The sequence below is a fragment of the Talpa europaea genome (assembly GCF_964194135.1).
Source record: "Talpa europaea genome assembly, chromosome: 12".
Lineage (NCBI taxonomy): Eukaryota > Metazoa > Chordata > Mammalia > Eulipotyphla > Talpidae > Talpa > Talpa europaea.
Window position 1 is genome coordinate 46,665,221 of NC_140079.1, and position 18,613 is coordinate 46,683,833.

Here is an 18,613-nt window from a genome sequence, read left to right on the forward strand (position 1 = left end):
GTTGGGAGAGATCTTCTCCAGTTTGATCTTTTAATAAATGACTCTTGGCTTCTTAATTCTAAAAAGTTATAATTTAGCACACATCAAGAAACATCTAAGGGTCTCCTGGAGTCTGTTCAATGCAGGTGATTTGTGGAGTTTGGTCCTGCTATGCCTCTGACCCTCCACCCTGGGAGATAGTTCAGAATAGACTGCAGAGATGTCCCCTTGTAGGACATGAGCTGGGGCTCCACCCACCAGTTCCATCAATGGTTGGTTGGATAACTGTATCGATAGTTGGGTGGATAAGCATTAACACAGGGCCTGGTAGGATGAGGGAGAAGGTCAGAAGCAACAAAAACATTAACACAGGTTAGGAGTTGCAGGCACATGGTCAGCAGCTTTCAGGATTAGATGAGAATGGTGAGAGGATATAGGTGGGTCTCCAATGGTGAATTACACAGGAACTCATAGGTGGAGAAACAAAGGCCACACTGGACACTGGAGGGGGTCTAGGAGTACAAGAATCCAAATCCACTCCCAAGGAGCCCAGCCTATGGAAGGGAGGTGGTTTGTCAAAGACAGGGTCATACTAAGAGGCAATCTGTTTTCCATAGAGATAGAGGCAGTGTGTTCTTGGTGAAGAAGAAAATACTTCTGAAAGAAGCAGTCTGAGAAGACCTTCCTGGGGAGGCAGGCTTGGAAGAAGGATTTTAAAGGTGGAAAAAGTGGAGATCAAGGGACTATGGGATATCATGGGAGAAATAGGAGCATGCCTGGTGTTTCAGGGAAACAAGAGGCAGTATGGGATGGATCACAGAGGGTCTTGTAAGCCTTGCCGAGAAGGTGTGGGTTTGAAAAAGGGAGAAATACAACATCTAAAGACTCATCCAAAAGCTCCATATTTCTGAAATTTGTGGCCTTTGCTCCTCCCTGAGACTCTCACTCTCTGGCCTACACTGTAAGCAACACATGAGAGATAACCTCATTCCTGTCATGGGGTCTCTCAGTTGTTTAATTTTACTCCTTTTTCATTCTCTGATTATCTTTAGTAGACCCAGAAAGAACTTCAACTTTGGGTTCAGACACACTTGAGTTTGAAAATCCCAGTCTTACCTTTATATATATATTATATATAAAATATATAAAAATATATAAAGATTTATTTATTTATGCATACAAGAGCTGGGGTGCAGGCCAGAGGTGTGTGGGGTGAGAGGATCCACCAGAGACAGAGTGGGGAGCAGAACAGGTGGATCTACTGAAATACACTGCTGAGGGAGCAGCGGGTGAAATAGGAGAGGTCTATTGCACCATATGGGTAGCTCCCTGGCCGGGGATCAAACTCATGCTGCAGTGGCTGCTGATAGCTTCATAATGCTGAGACTTAACCCCTTGGGCCACCAGGAAAGCCCCCTTACCTTTAATTGGCTGTATTTGGGGGCTGTTTTAGCCTTTTCCATGAGCCTCAGTTTCCCCATTTGTAAGATAGGTAGGAGAGAATGGCACCTACATGCAGAACCAGGACAAGGGATGGTCAGACATGCCCTGGCTTCCAGCCCGTGGGGATGGAGACACACAGATATCACAAAAGTGAAGTGGAAATATGATGTTAGTTCAATTCTTCTTTCTCCTTGTATAACCCATGTTTGGTGCCCCATCTCTGTCTCCTCAATGTTCTCTATTCCTGAAGGTTGCTCTTCTGTTGGTCCAAGCACACAGCACTCTCAAGGAGCTCCAGAGACATTTTCACATTACACACTGGGTCCCTATTTATGGCTGGACCAGCTTTCGTGGCTTTTATTGTGACTGCACTATGCACTTCACAAGAAACCATGAGGGAACTTTTAGGAGCAATATTTATTACTTTCAATTCCTGAAGATGCAAGCACACTTGAGAGCCACATGGTGAGGTCTTGGGGAGTTGGAGAGAGAGAGAGCTATGAAAGAAAGAGCCTGACACTCTGCCTGTATTAGAATCTGAGGTTGGGCTGTCCAGGGTTTCAGGGGTCCACTCTTTATTGGAAAATTTAAAAGATATGATCTGGAATTAGAGCATGGGAAAAGAGAAGCAGGGTCACTCAAGTGGTCAGTTATCTAGGTCACCCAGGGCTTTCTGAAAGAAGGAACTTCTGGGGTGGGTGCAGTCTAATTCCTAATCTGGTTAATTTACTAGTAGTGGTCTCATGCATCTGGTGATGTGTTATTCAAGATGGGCATATTTGAAATAGATATCTCAGCAATCAAAATCTTGATGTCAGTCACTAACACTACAGCTGTATACCTGCAACTCTGTGCCTGAGTTGTTTTTTTTTTTTTTTCTGACTCCCCTTCCTCCACACAGCACATTTAGAGCCCATGTTAATGCAGCCCTTACCCAACCACTCATAGAGCAGGTGGATAGAACCCCAGTTTTTGGCCCTTCTATAGGGAAACTTGATGCATATTCTACATTCTGTCTCAGAGCAGCTTCAGCAGCTGAGCTCCCCAATGCCCACACTGGTTACTGGTTTGATGAGTCATATTTACTGGATGCTTTTCTTTCCCTATCTCAATTCTGTGCTCTCTACCAGTGTTTCCTGAGATCAATTCCCAAGTAAACTTCTTGCACTCAGATACTATTTTCAGCATGTTTCTGGAAGAACCCAAACCACATGGCAAAATGTATATCAGGGCAGAAAATTGCAGGCAGGCCTGGAAGCCAATCTTTAACATCCCAAAGGGCTGTAAAGTAGAAATAGCAATCTCATGATTTGGAAAGCTGGTGGCGAGGCTGTAAGAGATACAAGGTTCTGGAATCTCACCAGTGATCAGATCTCAGCCCTGCTGCATGGAAAGTCTTGATATCACCCTCAAAACATTGGAAGACAGTAGTGAAACAAACTTAACTAAAGACACAATCAAACTCAAAATGAGACCCAGCAGAAGTACAGATGAGATTGATTTGGAATACTTTACACTAAAGGTCCAACAGAAAAAGCATGTCCTTTTCTCAGGGTAAATATTATTTTATACTCTACTGTTCTTTTACATACAATGTCCAATATAACACAAAAATGATGACACAAAAGAAGCAAGCAAGTGGCAGCATAATCAGAGTGAATCAATCGGTAGAAGTTAACACACAAATGATTCAGATGTTGATATGATCAGAAAGAACTTCCAAATATTTAGGATAATGTGTGAACAGATGGGGACTTTTCAAAATAAAGCTAGAGAGAAGGATCAAGTGGAAATGCTAGACAGAAAGAAGAATGTCAGAAATGAAGTACTCATTTGATGCACTTATGAGCGCATCAGTCATTAGAGAAAGATCAGTGAATTAAAGACAAAATTAGTGGAAATTATCCAATATAAATGTAATTTAAAATAAAATAAAAATGAGTGGAAAAAGAACTGAGAATCTGAGAGTCATGAAACATTGCCAAATGATCAAAAGTACAACTAGAATCTCTGGAGGAAAGCAGAGAAAGAGAATGCAGTAAAATAAATATTTGAAGTGGAAATGGAAGAAAATTTTCCAAAATTTATGCAAGATACAGCCCACAGATCCAAAAGCTCATATAGCCCTCAGCAGGGCCAAAAGAAATAGAACTTCATTTTGGCAATAGGAATCAAACTGCTGAAAATCAAAGATAAAGAGAAAAACATTTAAAGCTGTCAGAAGAAAACAGACCCATTCCTTCCAGTGGGTGTCCCTAGTAAGAATTACAGCTAACTTCTTAGCAGAAATTATGAGGATAGAAGACAATGGGATTGATGGAAAGAAAATAATAAAACCTGTCAAGCTAGACATCCAGATATTTCAAAATTGTCCTTCAACATTAGAGACAAAATAAAGACATTTTTAGGCAAAAAAAAAAATACTGAGTGAATTTGTCTTCAACTACTTGGCACTATTAGAACTGCTAAAAAGAAGTTCTTTAGGCAGAAGGGATATACGGTCATGTCATGACATTTCCATGAACAGTGGACCATATAGATGACAGGTCTCCAGATAGGCTAGGTGTACAGCGGCTGAATCACCTAGGATTATGTGATTATAGTCTATGATGTTCACACAAGGATGGCTTTGCCTAATGATGCAGTTCTTACAATATAACCCCATCACTAAATGATATGTGGATATAATATAGGATGGAAGTCCAGTGAAAAAAGGACACACACCTGAAAAGTTAAACAGAAGAGAAAGAGAACAGTCAAAGTTATCTGTGTCCTAGAAAAGTCAGAACAAAGACAAGAAGGCTGAATGAGGAGGTACCTAAAACCTCTAGAACTATCTGGTCTCAGGAAGAGCAGTTGTGGAGCCATTAGACCTGCAAACCACAAAACGAAGGTTGTAGGTATGTCAGCCAAGAGTCTGGTATTGAAATGACATGAACTTACAACAAAGATTTAAAGATATATAGTAGGACCTCATCCTGCTCTAATAGAAATTAACATACACATACTAATTCAGGCACAACTATAAGGTTTCATGTGCCATCTCTGGACTAAGGCACTCACTCTGAGCCCAGAGAGCTTACTGTGTCTTGCCTTTGTTCATTGCAATTCTCTGAAACTTTGAAATTGACTCATGCATGGAGTGATGCTTTTTACCAGGAATGGGAGAGTTATTTTATTATCTAAATGTTGATGTTTTTAAAACTCCCAGGAATTGACTGGTTCAGAAAAGTGCTTGTAATGGAGCTCTTATTTTGAACATAAAAGTGAATATTTTTATGAAAAGAAGATCCATTTCTCAGCTACTATTTTACCTTCTTCATAGGAGTACATTGGGGAGGCCCTGGGGAACACAATCTTGTACTGTCTATCAAGATAAAAAATTACATTACATTCAAATCCAGCAATCCTGTGTCCTGGGACTTCCAAATTCCTGCACCTGTGCTCAGATGTGAATTTGATGTAGGCAAATTTGAAATATGATTGTAAAAGTATTTAGTCTTATTTTATATGCAACTTTGAAATAGGGAAAAATGAAAAAAAAAACATTTTAAACTTTGCTCAGTGAATGGTACACTGTGTCTGCATGAGTGTACGTGGAGCACCATAGTGGTAGGCAGAGACACTGACTGCCCTTTATTGGTCCTAGGAGAAAATCCCACTCAAATTTGACACATTTCATAGTATCTGAGGTCTTCAGACACATTTCATAGTATCTGAGGTCTTCAGATAGTTCTAGAGGTTTTAGGTACCTTCAGAAATATACCCTTCTTTTAAAATAAGACCAGACTAGATAATATTTGCTGCAGTGCTATAATATGTAATAATAGAGCATGATCTTAAATGTCTCTTCATAGGAAGTGGTTAAGTGAACGAAAGACCTTCTCTATTATGGGAAACTCTGTAGCTCTAAAAAATCAGATAGGCTTGAACAGCAGTCAGCAGCAGTCTGTGCCCTGCTGCCTGTTTGTGTCCATCCCAGAATGGTTTTGTGATTTAAAATGGTTGGAAAATAAATACATTATAAGATCTTATGATGTGGAAGTTCAATGAAGTTTTATTGGGGTACAATCAGGCTCACTTGTTTTCATACTACCCATGGCTACACTAGAACAGCAAAGTTGAGGTGGCCTGCATGCAAAGCTTAAAGCATTTACAATTTACTAGGAAAGTTTACTGACCCCTGGGCTTGAGGTGCTTTAATGGACATAACAAGGTTTCACAAAGTTCTCACTGTATCCCAGGAACTTTATATTCACCAACTTATTAACTTTCAAAAAAATGCTAAGGGGCTTCCTTGGTGGCGCAGCCACTGCAGCATGAGTTTGATCCCTGACCAGGGAGCTGACCCACATGGCGCAACAGACCTCTCCTGACTCGCCCACTGCTCCCCTCAGTACTGTATTTCAGTAGCACGCCTGTTCTGCTCCCCAGTCTGTCTCTGGTGAATCCTCTCACGCCTTGCACTTCTGGCCTACACCGCAGTTCTTGTATACATAAATAAATTTTAAAAATTATTTTAAAAAATGCTAAGATGTAGCTGCTGCCATTATCTCTGTTACAGATGGGTAAACTGAGTGCCCTTCTTTGGCTCCAACCTATTTCCATCTTATTTGGGATCTCCAGAACTCCTCTAGGGGGTGGGTGCTAGAATGTTCCCAGAGTCCCTGAGTTAGTTACATCACCTTCAACAGTGATAATAACGACTGCCAATTTGGGAAGGCTGCTTTTATAGTGTGCATGCACTATAGCCCCATGAGATCATCCTGGTGTTGACTCCCACTTAACAGGTGAGGAAACTGAGGCACCAAGGTTAGGAAGTTTGCTTAGTGTCCCAGAGTCAGTGATTGGCAGAACCCTCTGGCAAATCCAGGCCCCTCACCCTGAACCCTTAAGCCCATGGAAATGTTTGACAGCCATTTTTGACTCTGCACAGGTTTCCTCTGAAGGAGACAGCCTGCTGGAGAAACTTCCAGAAGCTGTGGGGTTCCTGGTGGTCTCTGAAGATGACTCCCTTCTTGCTGCAGGTAATATTGAGCTCTTTTGGGAGTGATGAGGAGGTAACTCTGGATTTGGTTACAAGTGGAGAAGGGCTTGGAAAAGGAGACATCTTTGACCAGAGGTTACAAACTGTCTGCAAAGGGCCCAGTAGTAAGCAGCATTGATTTTGCAGACCTGATAGGTCAGTTCAACACCACCCTTGTAACTTGAAAACCCCCTCCCCCAAGGTGGGTGTGTCTGTGCGCCAGTGCAGCTTTCTTTATGGGTGCTGAAATATAAACTTCATATAATTTTCACCTATCGTACAATAATAATCTTATGTTGATTTTTTTCCAACCACTTAAAAATGCAAGAACTAGTGTTAGCACATGGGCAATATAAAAGTAAGTGACAGTCAGTTTTGGTCCATGCACTATAGTTTGCCAACCGATTTTGGACAAGTTTCCTAGCCTTTTGGGGCTTTGGGTTGGTTATCTTTGAAATGGGAGTTCTCTCTGCTGTATAGTCACAAAATAGAAGAGGTCTGAGTGCACTGAGAGTAAGTCAGCCTACATAACCCCCACTTTCAGGGGGTTACCAGTCTAGCAGGAAAGATGGACAATTAGCTAACCCCAAAATAGAGAGGCTGGTCATATAAGACAAGAATAAAGGGATATGGTAGCATATGACAGGGTTCCCTTCCTTAGTCAAAGCCATCAGGGAAATCTTGCCAACAGAGGTGACCAACATACTGTGTAGTCTGAATTTTGGGGTGATCCATTCTAGGTTCACAACCAAATTGAGCAGAAGGTATGGAGATTTTTCCATGTAACTGCTGCTCTCCACCCTCATATACACAGTCTCCCCCACTATCAACATCCAGCACTGGATGGTGCATTTGTTATAATTGATAAACCCCCATGGACACTCTGTCTACCCAAATCAGTTTATATTAGGGTTCATTTTTGGTGTTGTATATTCTCTGGTTTTGTATAAATGTATAATGATGTATATCCATTGCTATAGTATCATGCAGGGTATTTTCATTGCCCTAAAATCAGTGTGAGTTTTATGAAGCCATTTCCAGGGTTCAAGAACACTTTAGACCAGTGTTGACCAAAGCATCATAAGTGATACATGACTGTGCCCAACTTTGTGCTGGGTTCTGGGACACCATGATAAATTCAAACAGACTGGAATCTCCGTCTTGTGAAATTATTGATGCCTATTACCCCACCACCACTGCCACCAACTGTAGGCTCTGTGAAGGTGGGGCTGTCTATCTTGTTCACCACTGGCACATAGTAGGTGCTCAGAAAACTCTTTCTTTATTGACCTGAATTACTCTCAAGCTCCTCAAGGAATGAAGGATATCACCCCAGTCCCTGTCATTTCAGGCTTTGGAAAATCTGTGCGGATATTCTTGGCAGACTCACAAGGGTTTCATCAGTTCATGGCCACTGACCTAGAACATGAGGACATGGTGGAAACGGCTGTCTTTGGTCCTGACAACAATCTGATTGTGACTGGTTCCCGGGATGCACTCATCCAGGTGAGAGGGCAATGCATCACCCTCACCTCTACCTCGAGAACAGAAAGTACGATTCTTTAGGGCTCTTTGACTTTATAATACAAAAACAAATGAAGGTAAAGAGAGGTGGCCCATTGGGAGAATGGAGGAGTCTCCAGGGACCCAGCAGCAGGCTTGAGAGGGGCATACCAAAGTGTTCAATGAAGGAAACATTATTTCCACCAAACAGGAACATCTGGGAGGGTTTAGGTCTTCAGGGTCAAAGGGAGAGGGAGGAGCATTAAGCTCAAAGTTTTGACAGCTGAAGACAAAGCATGTGATAAATAGCAAATAAGTAGCAGATCAATCACATACTGGTCTCCTAATGCTTTACATTTTTCAAGAGACCCTCTGAGAACTTTCTTTCCTTCATGTGGGTCAAAGCAATTTGAATTTATATGTTTTGAACAAATGATTTATTTTCAAATAATTTTAGGATTTATAGAACAATTACAAAGAGAGCACAGAGTCCCCATATAGACATCTACTCTTAACCAGGCCTCCCCCAATATCAACATTTCAAATTATCAAAACCAAGAAATTAATACTGAATAATACTGTGAACTCATCTCCCAGTTTCACCAACTTCCCCACAAATGTCCTTTTTTTCTTTTTGATTCCAGGATCCGACCCAGGATCCGACGTGGCATTTAGAATCTATTGATAATTACCATATTAAAAATTAGAGGTGGGCCTCCCTGGTGGCGCAGCCGGTTAAGCGCAGCGCTGTGAATCTGTCTGCAGCCTCTGCAGCGCCGGTTCCATTCCCAGCCAGCCAGGGAGACTCCCACATGGCACAGCAGACCTCTCCTGTCTCGCCCTCTGTTCCCTTCAGCAGTTCTTCAGTCCATCTGCCTGTTCTGTTCCCTGCTCTGTCTCTGGTGAATCCTCTCACCCTCCTGCACATCTGGCCTGTGCCCCAGTTCTTGTATAAATAAATAAATCTATAAAAAAAACCAAAAAAATAAAAATTAGAGGTGATAAAATCCCAAGATATTTTCCCATTAATTCATTAACAGTATCTGTGGACATAATAACGTACTTCTATGAGAATTATTTCCTGAAACAAATAAGGAAACTCATAAGAAAATGTGTTATTTCATATTTTGGTAAATTTTTCCTGTCTGACTCCATAGAAGACAGAGGGATTCTCATCTTTAATTCCACATTCTCCTATAGTTAATTACCATCTGGAAAACTCCAGTGCCCACTTGTGAGAGGAAGAGAGTATAAAAGGCAAATTACATCTTAATCATTACAAGAATACTTTTGGCTTTTGCAAAACACCCTCCTCCAAAGACCTGGAGGAACCCTCCTTGAGGTTCCCTAAAACACACTTTAAGAACTGCTGTGGGCCTCCCCTGGTGGCGCAGCAGTTGAGTGCTGGCCTGCAAAGCTGCCTGCAGCCTCTGCAGCGCCAGTTCGATCCCCGGGCACTGGCGAGGTTCCCACATGGAGCAACAGACCTTTCCTGCCGCGCCCACTGCTCCGCTCAGCAGTGTACTTCGGTCCTTCTGCCTATTCTGTTCCCCACTCTGACTCTGGTGAATTCTCTCACCCTCCTGCACTTCTGACTGTACCCAGTGCTTGTATAAATAAATAAATAAATCTTTAAAAAAAAAAAAAAAGAACTGCTGTGGTAGTACATCAGTGAGATGTGGGGAAGCTTGAGGGGGTGGGGAGGTTGGAAGACCCTTGAGCCACAGCTTAAGAAGCCACTGTAGGTGGACAAATGGCCTGAAGCATGTTTCCAAGCTACATCAACATGAACCCTGCCACTCTGCTTTCCATCCTCAGGTGTGGAGTCTGTCAGAGCAGGGGACCCTGCTGGCCATCCTCGAAGGTGTTGGGGCCCCTGTGAACTTGCTGGTCCAGGGTGGGGCCCTGGTTGCCTCTGCTTCCCAGCAGTCGTCGTCTTTGAAGGTCTGGGATCTCACCTATGCTCAGCAGTCTGGAGCCTCTACCCCATTTCTGGACCGCACTGGCCTCACTGCTGTGTCTCATAATGGAAACTATGTGTACTTCCCCAAAATTGGAGACAGAAACAAAGTTACCATTTGGGACTTGATGGAAGGTTTGTAAGATATAAACACGGTCTTTTTTTAAAAAAAGATTTATTTTATTTATGCAAGAACTGGGGTACAGGCCAGAGCGTTGGAGGGTGCAAGAATTCACCAGAGAGAGAGTGGAGAGCAGAACAGGCAAATGGACTGAAAACACTGCTGAGGGGAGCAGCGGGAGAGACAGGAGAGATCTGCCTCTCCATGTGGGTATCTCCCTGGCCAGCCAGGAATTGAACCCGCGCTGCAGATGCTGTGGACAGCTTCACAGCGCTGTGCTTAACCCACTGCGCCACCGGGGAGGCCCTATAAGCATGGTCTTTTGTGAGGGTAAGAATTGAAACCCATCTTGGCTTATTCAGGCTGTTGTAACAAAAGACGATAGCTGGGGTAGCTTAACAACAGGTAACGATTTCTCATGGTTCTGGGGATTGGAGGTCCAAGATCAAGGCACTGGACGATGGGTGTCTGGTGAGGGCCCCTCAGTTATTTGCAGCCTTTTCATTGTCTCCTCAAATGGCAAAGAACTGAGAGGAAGCTAGTTTTCTAGTGTATCTTTCTTTGGGGACAGTAATTCAATCACAGGGACCCTACCCTCATGACCAAATCCCAAAGGTCCTCACCTAGTACCATCACCTTGGGAGTTAGAACTTCAATATATGAATGGGGGGGGGGGCATTCAGCTCATAACACCCCAATAATTCCAACCCAGTTGGAAATAACAAATAGAAACAGGACTTAATTTTATCAATTTCCAGCACAATCTGGACAATCTTGTTATCATTGTCTGATTTAATCCAGTATTCCTACAAGCAAAATCTGAGACAGGGATATTTGCAAGTGTGGCTTGTTGAGGTGAGTTGCTAGGAGAGACCTGAAAAGGGGTGTGGGGGAAGCAGACGGGTTGGGGAGGACTGTTAAGCTGCCCCAGCTATGGTCTTTTGTTACAACAGCCTGAATAAGCCAAGATGGGTTTCAATTCTTACCCTCACAAAAGACCATGCTTATAGGCCCTCCCTGGTGGTGCAGCAGGTTGAGTGCAGCGCTGTGAAGCTGTCTGAAGCCTCTGCAGCATGGGTTCAATTTCTAACTGGCCAGGGAGATACCCACCAAAGAGGTAGCTTCAATCTGATCCTGAAGGGAGCCCTAGATATGAATTTCATCTCAGAGGATCCCCTCATGAAGCAGGGGCACTAGCCTTTTGTATTACCTGGTCAGACATGCATTTGTTCTGGTACTATCCTTGGCAACATTTCCCGATGGAAGACACTCTTCACCCAAGGGCAGTGGGCAGCCATGTGTGGGGGTGAATGGCCAGCAATGGGGATCTGGGCACATCACTGATAATATCTATTGCAATCCTCACTGAAATAATGAAGGTATTGAATTTTTGAATACCTTATTAATGATCAAACAGTGAGAAGGAAAATTCACTCTCAAGTTTGTGGATACACTGAGTTGGCCAATATTTGTTAGATGCCAGCTGCATCTGGACTCTTGGGGTTGACAGAGAGCAAGCCAGACATTTGTGGTGGGGCAGGAGATAGGAGTTGAAAACTACAGTCTTTAGGCCCAAACCAGACATAGCCATTTGCTAACATATTGTCTGTCATGTCTAGTGGGCAGTTTCACCACTGTTTACTAGTACTTTTGCTGCATAAATAATTGCTCTAAGATAAATGAACTAAGTAGTTGACAGCTTGATTTCATTTCTCCACTGACAAAAGAATAGAGAAACCAATTCTTAGCAAACTGATGTGCTATCATGTTCTAATATAGTAGCATTCTATCTGGCTTCACACTCTCAACCTTCACACTTAGAATATGGTCACCAAAAAAAAAATTTTTAATGTGTCATACTGTGAACAAATGAAAGACTCAGGACAGGTGCTAAGGTAAAATCCACAAAAGAAAATTAGTTCTTTGTGCAGTATTGCCAGGAATCTACACACTTCTGGAAAAGTAGGGGAAATTTGTGTGTGGAAGGAAGGCTCCCTCTCCCTGCTTTTGGTTCCTTTGTCCCAATAATAAATTGATATGAGATAGTTAGCCAGAGAAAAGACAAATTTAATTTCATGAGCAAGGAGGTCCTTAGTATGAAACCTGGTGAATGATTAAAACAGCCAGATTGTATAACTTTTCAACAAAGAGGCAATAAATTTGTGAAGAACGAACAGAACAAAGAAACTCTTGAAAGTTTTGGTTTGGGCAACTAATGTAGTGAGCTAAGCAGAGCTTGTTCATACCAGACATCCTTGTTGTGGCCAATGAGGCATCTCTGCAGTTCTGAATGCAGGGAGGTTCCTTTCACACAGACAGGAGGAGCATCAGAGAAAATGCTTTTTAGGAAAAAGGGAAGTTTAGGGTGCTATTCAGTCCACCACTGTTTCTTTGATTCAAAATAATTAATCTGCTGCTACTTTAGCATATCTTGGGGCAGCCCTGATCTGGGACCCAACATAAATGTATTGAGAGGTTTTGTTCTTTTTGCAATATATTTGTATTCAAATATTTCATATTTTCTTATTAATTTTTCATGTTTCATTATATACTTTTGAAATTCCCTCTGCTTTTTTCCCTTTTACACTTGATTTTAGCCAAAAGGCTGAGAAGTGATCTGTTTTTTTCTCTTTTATGGCAGAATTGTTTTATGACCAATTAGTTACTCAGCAAATATATTTGCAGTAAAACTACCTAAAGCCATTGTCTGTGCCTGCTTTGGGGCTATAAAGTCAGGATTAATTGGTTGCAAAGAGAACCTATAGCCTGCAAAGCAAGAATATTTGCTCTCTGGCCCTGTTTAGAACTTTGGAAAAGGAACACTTGGGATGAGGTCTGAAAAGTCACATGTGGCCTCAAGTCACATGGAAAGGCATGGGTGTTTGTCAGAAGGGAGTGGGAAGTCATGGAGAATGGTTAGGCAGGGCAGTGAGATGATTCAATTATCATTTTAAAAGCTTGGAGGTTGGGGGCAAGAGAGGAAGTCTGGAAACTTGTAGATACCAAGTTCAAGATTGTGAATAATGAAAGCATGTTTTAAAAATCCTTAAAAATAGGAAACATGGCTAGAGCATTCCTCTGACCCATTCTTGATGTGGTGTTCTCTCTGTGACAGGTGAGGAACAAGACGCTCTGGACACCTCCAATGAGGTCAGGTGTTTGGAGGTGGCTGAGCAGGCCAAGCTCCTCTTCACTGGCCTTGTTTCAGGGATCGTCCTGGTGTTCCCTCTGAATTCTAGGCAGGATGTGATGTGCATCCCCCCTCCAGAAGCCCGGAAGGCCGTCAACTGCATGGCGCTGAGCAAGAGTGAAGAACGCCTGGTTATTGCTTATGACAACATTGTCCTGGTGTTGGACATCAGTCCTGGGGACCCCTGTCCAGTCATTGATGGGCCAACTTACACCTTCTATACCCAGCTGCCTGAGACCATATCTAGTGTGTCTGTCCTGGCTGACTACCGAGTGGTTTATGGCATGACCAACGGTGACCTCTTCCTCTATGAGTGTGTGAATTCCAAAGTGTTCCCTCTGGAGGCCCACAGGAGCCGAGTCACCTGCGTGGAGGTTAGCCACAAAGAGCAGCTGGCAGTCAGCGGATCTGAGGAAGCACTACTTTGTCTCTGGAACCTGCAGGAATGCAAGTGGAAATTTGAGATGAGCTACACGGTACGTGGCCCACCACACACCATGCATGCTGGGGCCTGGTGTCATAAAAGTGACACAGGCATCCCTCATTAAGTGTACACCATGTCCGTTCACTGCGGTGGGGACTAGGATGAGGCCAGTGATGTTCACCTTGAAAACAGAATTTAAGCAGTGACCCCAAACTTGGCAAGTGAGAGAAATACCATTTTAATGCAATGTTTAAAAAGATCAAAATGAATGCAAAAGATCCAGGAAGAACAAGATACCCCTGTTCAAAGGCAAGATCAAATCCTGTGCTGGCGCAACCTCACTTTCCTCATCTTAATTTGGCCTGGGCCATTCTTACACCCAATAATTTGATTGCACAACCTCTGCTGACCCTTCCTAGTGCCGAGGAAGTAGCTGTGGCCAGGGTAGACACCCTCCAATCTCTCAGAGTCATGTTCTCATGGGCGAGACACTGGGCAATGTGAGGGCAGGACTTGTTTGTTTGCTCACTGAGGTAGCCCCTGAAAATCCTTAGTATTTGATAAACTGTGAAATAAAAGCAAAGCAGCAAATATATGATGGGTTGTGAAGCAGAAGGCTTTGAAGAAAAACAGGGCAAGGTCAAAGGATGGAGTAGCAAGAGTTGCTACTGAAAAAGGTTGAATAGGTCAGGTGGAACAGCATTTTAGGCAGAAGGAACAGCAGCTGTTGTTTTTTCCAAGTTAATACAAAAATTTCTTATAAAAAACTTGGAGGCCAACATTGAAAGCATGGTTTGTACACATTTTTGGAAGGACACAAAGTGAATACAGCCAAATATATAATAAAACAAAGTTAATGCCAAAAAAGAGGCTAAATAGAATTACACAGATAGTGGTTTTAGAGCTTGATTCTTGGCCTTTCCCATTATCACTCCAAGTGAAAAATAAGAGCTTGGGCTTTTCTTGTGTCCGAAATAGCATGACAAATGTGACAAATCTGAAGAGGGAAACTTGCAACTCTTTTACTTACAAAATGTCTTAGAGTCCACACCTATCATCTTGTAAGAAGCTATTATGATTTTATCAGTATTATTAAGACATATATAGATAGTTATACATTCCTATTACAGAGTATTTAAAGTACACAAATTAATATATCTGTATAATTTAATCTTCACAACAAATATTGTTAGGTTGATGTTATTCAGTTTTTCAGATGGGCAATAAAGCTTGTACTTTAGGTTGCAAGAGTGAAAATTGTTAGTTAACATAGGGAGACTATCTTGTAACTAAAAGAAGAGGGAATATGTATAGTTTCATCTCAAAAGGACTTTGCCCCACTTAACTTATTTATTTTTATGAAGTCACTAGAAGCGTAAGCTATAAGTAAACTTTTGTTTAGTTGAGATGGAAAATGTCACCACAGCAGGGAAATAGATCTAGTTTTTTGGTATTTGTTTTTAAGCACACTTAATTTTTTAAATGATTTCAGATTTGCAGAAAAGTTGCAAGATATTAGAGAGCTCCCAAATACCTCTCACCCAGCTGCCCCTAATGTTAACTTCTTATGTAACTAGAGCATGTTTATCAAAACTAAGAAATTAATGTGAGAACAATTATTACCTGGCCTATTGACTTTATGGGATTGTATCCAGTTTTTCGATGAATTCCCTTTTTCTGTTCTAGGATCCATTTCAGTATCCCATATTGCATTTAGCACATAGCTTTTAATTAAATACAATTATAGTGAGTACTCACATAACCAAGGCCATTTAAGAAATTAAATCCTAGAATTCCAGCTCTCTGATGCAAAATGTCACTAAGTCCTCAATCTAATATCTGCAAAGATGTGTTTTGATCCTAGGATATCACAGAGACCCATCTGCCCAGGTTTAATTCCATCTATCCCCTGTGGGGTACTTACAAGCCTTGCTTCCTGCAAGATGGCTAGGGGCTGATTTCCAGAGTGTCAGTCCAAAATCAAGATGATGTTGTCTTTTTTGACAGAGTTCTTACTGTAGAGGAGTCCAATGTGCTTGCTTCTCCAAGGATGACAAGTATGTGTTTGCTGGCTTAAAGGATCGTTCTATAATCGTCTGGAGTGTGTTGGATGGTGAGTTGTTTTGCTTTGAGGGAATGATTGAGCCTAGATCCAGAGAAGAAGGGTTTATTCTGGGGTTCTGAGCATTAGGGGGACCCTACTGTGGTCTTCATTGTTGGGTTCCATCCATGTTAGGAGGTGTCTTAAGGCCCATGGGACAGGTCTACCTCCTCTTCTAGACACACGCTGTGGGTACCCGGAACTCCAGAATATCCTTTCCACTGGTCCTTGAGGTGGGGACTAGGATGAGGCCAGTGATGTTCACCTTGAAAACAGAATTTAAGCAGTGACCCCAAACTTGGCAAGTGAGAGAAATACCATTTTAATGCAATGTTTAAAAAGATCAAAATGAATGCAAAAGATCCAGGAAGAACAAGATACCCCTGTTCAAAGGCAAGATCAAATCCTGTGCTGGCGCAACCTCACTTTCCTCATCTTAATTCCTCACTTTCCTCTTTAGGGCCTAAGTGGGCTTCTTCTTCAGATCCATCCTAGTGAGAGTGTACTGTGAACCCCTATTGTGCCTACAGATGTTCAGAGGTTCTGAGGGTGGCCGTAGCCATGGGGTGGTGCACATGGAGTTTAGAAGTATCAGCTGAGTAAAAACTGAGAATCTGAGAGATGGGGTGACTTGCTAAACTCACCTAGTGAGTAAAAGGCACTTTTACTGTGGTTTGAAGGTGGTGTTTCTGGTCCCATACTCACCTTTGTCACCTTCCATAGAAAAGGAACCCCAAAAGAGGGGTAGGGCCCTCCCATAGTTATCTCTGTTTGATGAAATTGAAGTTCAGAGAGGTTAAGGGAAACTTCCAAGGCCACAAAGCATGTGAGTGACTGAATGAACATCAGGTAGTTTCAAATATGTTGTAATTGAATACATTATAATCAAATACATAGTTGTCCACTACATTATAATTAAATACATTGTAATTGAACACACAGTAATCAAATACATTGGAATTGAATATATATTAAAGCTGAAAATATTATAATTAAAAACATGATAAACAAATACATTGTAATCAAACACACAATAGAATACACTGCAATAAGACTACATAATATTATATATCCATATACATAACACATGTAACTACATATACATAATAACCAAATATGTTGTAGCTGAATACATTGTAATCAGATGCATTATAATCAAATATATTATCGCTAATACAGTGTAGCAAAGATGTCTCACAAAAGTCCCAGATGGCTCAGAAGCTGAGATCTGTGAATTGTAGCCTTAAAAGCTCACCCTGGGTCAGTTCACAACCTCTTTTCCTACTCCTCCTCCAATAATAATAATATTTGTCAAATGCATTCTGGACTGAAACTGATACTAAGCACCTGACATGCATAACATCTTCACATTTTCAGGATTTTCCTCTGCAGGTGCAATCTGTTATTGTTCCCATCTTGCAGATGAGAAAAGAGGGACTCTGAGAGGTTGTGTCTGCCTAAACTTGTCAAGGGCATGGGATTTGACCCCATGCAGTCAACTCTCAAACATGTGAGATTTGTTCTCTACTATCCCCATTTCCTCATTTGTACCCTGTTTTCCACCCCCACAGGCACCCTGCTGGCTGTCCAGTTTGTCCATGCAGTGGTGAATAGAATCATCCCAACTTCCAATGGCTTCATTGCCCCCACCAGACATGGCTATCTCGTCCGTGAGCGTTTCCAGTGCCCTTCTGCAAGGGTCTCGCAGCAGGACCCTCTCAAGAACTTCAAGAAGGCAGTATGGATGGTCAAATCCAGGCAGAAGGAAGAGCTTGCTGCTGGTACAGAAGCTCTCCAGGACTCAGAACCAGGGAGCATGCAAGAAAATGAATCCAAATCTAACAAACGCTCACAAGTCTGCCTGCTGGTATAGAACCCCCCTGCAGGGGCATGTGGCTTCAGTGAGTTTGCCTCATTTAATCTAACTAAAACAAAAAACATGTATGTGCTGGTTTATATGTGGACCCAAAGCCTCAGATTATGCAGCCCAGACCTTGCTTTTCACCATCTTTCCAGTCTTTGTGCCTTTTAATGGCTCCATTTACAGACCTGCCACCTCCTCCTCTCAGCTAGCAACAAGGCAGCCACCATGCTGCCATCTTCAAGTTCTATAGAAAGAGAGCTCCCCTTTCCCAACAGTGGCATCAGATTCCTGGCCCCAATTCTATTGGCCCCAATTGGCTCATATGCCCATTTCAGAACCAATTACTGTCTCTGGGAGAATTGTTGGCCAGCCTGACCCGGTGTCCTCTGGGCCTGAGGATGCAGTCAACACCACCCAACTATGTGATTGAGCATGGGTGAGGTTGGGTGCTAGTAACCAAGAGGGGTGGAGGGATGTGAGACCAACCAAACTACAGATGTGGATCACAGAGTTTTACAGATTATAAAGCATTAAGTACTGTAGTCTGATCCTTATTTCAGTTTGTATTAGGCCTCTGCACCCATTTTAGCAGATCCTTGCAGAAGTAGCTGTGAGTTACTGATGGTCACTATTCAGAGGTGCAAAAGCTTTGGAGAACTCAGAGGGAAAAATAAGCGCCTGAACCTTCCTGTCCCAATCTTTGTTGGACCACCTCACTCCATCTTTAGTCCAGGAAGCATGAATATCTTTCCCACAGCTGTACGCTCAAGTGTCCACAGCAACTTGTGAGTGTCCTCTATGGTTACACCACAGTGAACAGCAAAGAGTAACAGAGATGATGAGAATGTAGGGGACATGTGACCTGAGTGTCTTGAGTGGCATGGGTACCCTGACTCTTGCCAGAACTACCACGGGCAATCCAGTCCATTGTTATGGGAACTTCCTGTGGTTGCAAGCAAAGCCAGAAATCCATTTTATGTAAAATATTTTATGGGAAATATT

The 18,613-nt window shown here is 42.4% G+C and overlaps 1 protein-coding gene across 1 annotated transcript in view; it reads left to right on the forward strand.

The window, feature by feature from the left end:
• The window catches only part of NWD1 (NACHT and WD repeat domain containing 1), a gene marked incomplete at both ends in the record, with an annotated part of 63,795 nt that extends 46,175 nt beyond the window's left edge, over window positions 1-17,620 (forward strand). The window contains 6 exons of the mRNA XM_084251288.1: window positions 6,359-6,449; window positions 7,800-7,954; window positions 9,770-10,046; window positions 13,148-13,698; window positions 15,654-15,759; window positions 17,319-17,620. Coding sequence (XP_084107414.1) covers window positions 6,359-6,449; window positions 7,800-7,954; window positions 9,770-10,046; window positions 13,148-13,698; window positions 15,654-15,759; window positions 17,319-17,620 — 1,482 coding nt within the window. The remainder of the gene's footprint in view (window positions 1-6,358; window positions 6,450-7,799; window positions 7,955-9,769; window positions 10,047-13,147; window positions 13,699-15,653; window positions 15,760-17,318) is intronic.
• Window positions 17,621-18,613: the final 993 nt, after the last annotated feature.